Source organism: Austrofundulus limnaeus, unplaced genomic scaffold, assembly GCF_001266775.1.
Source record: "Austrofundulus limnaeus strain Quisiro unplaced genomic scaffold, Austrofundulus_limnaeus-1.0 Scaffold5, whole genome shotgun sequence".
Taxonomy (NCBI): Eukaryota; Metazoa; Chordata; class Actinopteri; order Cyprinodontiformes; family Rivulidae; genus Austrofundulus; species Austrofundulus limnaeus.
Window position 1 is genome coordinate 2170173 of NW_013952407.1, and position 2386 is coordinate 2172558.

The following is a 2386-nucleotide window of genomic DNA, read 5'->3' on the forward strand; positions in this document are numbered from 1 at the left end:
GTCCTGATGCATCTCATCTTAACCTTTTATTTTAGATTTATTTTCTCGTATTGTTTTTTGTGAAGTTGGTCTAAAAAATAAATTTCAAGTGGCATTAAAGAGGTGTTAAAAAGTCTTAAATTTAACTTGTTCTAAGCTGTAGGAACCCTGTTTGAAAAGCAGAAGATTCCCACTCAATGACAGGATGTTTAATCTAAACCAGAGGTCTCTAACACTGGTCCTCGTGGCTTCAACACACCTGGTTCAAATTAATTAATCACTGAGAATCGAGTTTAGCAAAAGCCGGTCAACGACTTGTTTTAGCCAGATGTCAACATCCAGTGTAATCTGTACCTCCAGAATATATTCTGTGCATTATCCAGGAATATTTTGAAGTCTAATAAAAGTATTATTTTTTCGTAGGATTCAAACCGTTGTTGCTTTTCTTTCTTCACAGAATCCAAGATGATCGAGAAGCACGGCGGGTACAAGTTTGCGACGCCGGTGGTGCCATCCACCTTCAACTTTGGCGGCACCGCTCCGGGAATGAATTGAGTCATCTGTTATACTTTTTTTTTTAATTACTCTGTGACTGATTGTAGTGAAGTGAAAAAAACAAAACAAAAAAGCTTGTGTTGTTCCCTAAAGTAGTGGTTCCAGAACTGGTTCTTCTGAGTCATTCTTCAATCTGTCAAATGGGAAAAAGCACCAGAAGATGTGGGGGGGGGAAGCAACCAAAACGCAACCGATGGCTCAGGAAAACAAAAACAACCAAGGACTTGAGCACGATGCAAGAGAAGAAGTCCTGAACAATGCTGTTGTCTGGAGCCCTGCATGTGTGTGTGGGGGGGTGGGGGGTGGGGGATCCCTCAACGGCAACTATTTCGTCTTTTTCTTCCCAGTCAAACAAAAGGAGTTGTGACAAATGATAATGGGACTAAATATTTCATTGTCACTGATGTGGCCAATTGGCCGTAATAAGATTAAACCTCTGGTAGTGGTGAAATCTGCGTTACTTTCTGCATAAATAAACACTCATGTTTATGTACATACAAGCCAAGGTTATGATTTTTTTCAAGTAGCCTTGAAAAAAACAACCAGGGGCTTTTATAAGGTATCAACAGCTGTATTCATATGTAGCATATTGGATAATTCATAGAACTATGTGATGCCTGATCTCTGTAAATTAATGACTAGCACTTTCATATTGTTCAGGTCTTCTAGCCTTCTGTATCAGACTGCAATTTTTTTAAAATTGAAGACTATTTAAAAAAAAAGAAGTGGCGGGTTGGGAAAATACAGCTGTAACTTTGTTTGCTTTGCAATCGTACCAGCTGGTCCTCGTTCATCTGGTTGAGAGTGGATCAACTGTGATTTGGGAAAACAAGGATTTCAGGAGAAGTGGAAGCTTTTGGTATTCGATATGACTACAGGACGAGTGTTTGCAAGCGCCGGATGTCTAAACGGATACATCGTCGAAGCATGTACAATTCAACCTATCGTGAAGGTCTCAAGCTTTTGGTTGGTGTATGGATGAACCATCTATATATACAGCATATTAAAAAAACAACATAAAAAAAGCTTAAGGGAGTTCATGGCTGTGACTGTTGTTTCCTTTGTGGTTTATGGGTTTAATGTTTCGGTTCCACTAGAGGGCAGCAGCTCTAGTTGTCAGAATTACACTTAAATTTATAAAAAGTTAACATCGCAATTCTGAACCATAAACAAACACTGGCAGATCTTACGCAGTATATCAAAGCTGAGATTTGAACTAATGTCCAAAAATAATTACACACAAGCAAAGTACCAGCTGCAATARGGGCTTTTTGTTGGTTGGTTTTGGCAACATCCAGATATTTTACGAGACTAAAAATCTGGGTTTGAACTGCTGCAAAAATAAATAACTGGTTTCTGTGCTTCAAAACTACGAGAATGTAATGAATATCTGTCCTGAACATAAAACTGACAGTCTGATAAAAACTGATGCTTCAGTGTTTTCTGCAGAGCTGAGTTCATGTTTCAGGCTGGAAATGAACGTTTACCTGGACTGAGCTTTTCCTGTCAACAAGACGACGTTTTTAGATGCCTTTTATACCAAAAGGACATTATTTTTTGTTTCTGGTAAAGTTCCTTTCTAAATTTCAGTTTTGAACTAAGACAGGTWGCTGTTAATCAGAACAAAATCATTCAAAATAAACCTTCAATATAAACAAAGCTAAAACACTTTTTTTTTTTTTGCTTTTTTCAGTAAACTAAAACATAAAGTTTTTATTTTTTTGGTCATATCGAAATTGGTGTATTTCACAAAACTGCAGTGGAACTAATTTCTTGTGTGAACTTTAAACTGATTAACACAGAAAAGTTAAACTGCACAGGATCAAGTTTGATCCTGAAAGAAAAATGAAGT

General features: G+C 37.3%; 1 protein-coding gene across 1 annotated transcript in view; it reads left to right on the top strand.

Moving 5' to 3' along the window:
- Window positions 1–1569, top strand: part of ipo7 (importin 7) — a 21388-nt gene extending 19819 nt beyond the window's left edge. Inside the window, exon 25 of the mRNA XM_014026809.1 lies at window positions 437–1569. Within this exon, the coding sequence (XP_013882263.1) occupies window positions 437–534 (98 nt within the window). The 3' untranslated portion in view covers window positions 535–1569. The remainder of the gene's footprint in view (window positions 1–436) is intronic.
- The last annotated feature ends 817 nt before the right edge of the window (window positions 1570–2386 follow it).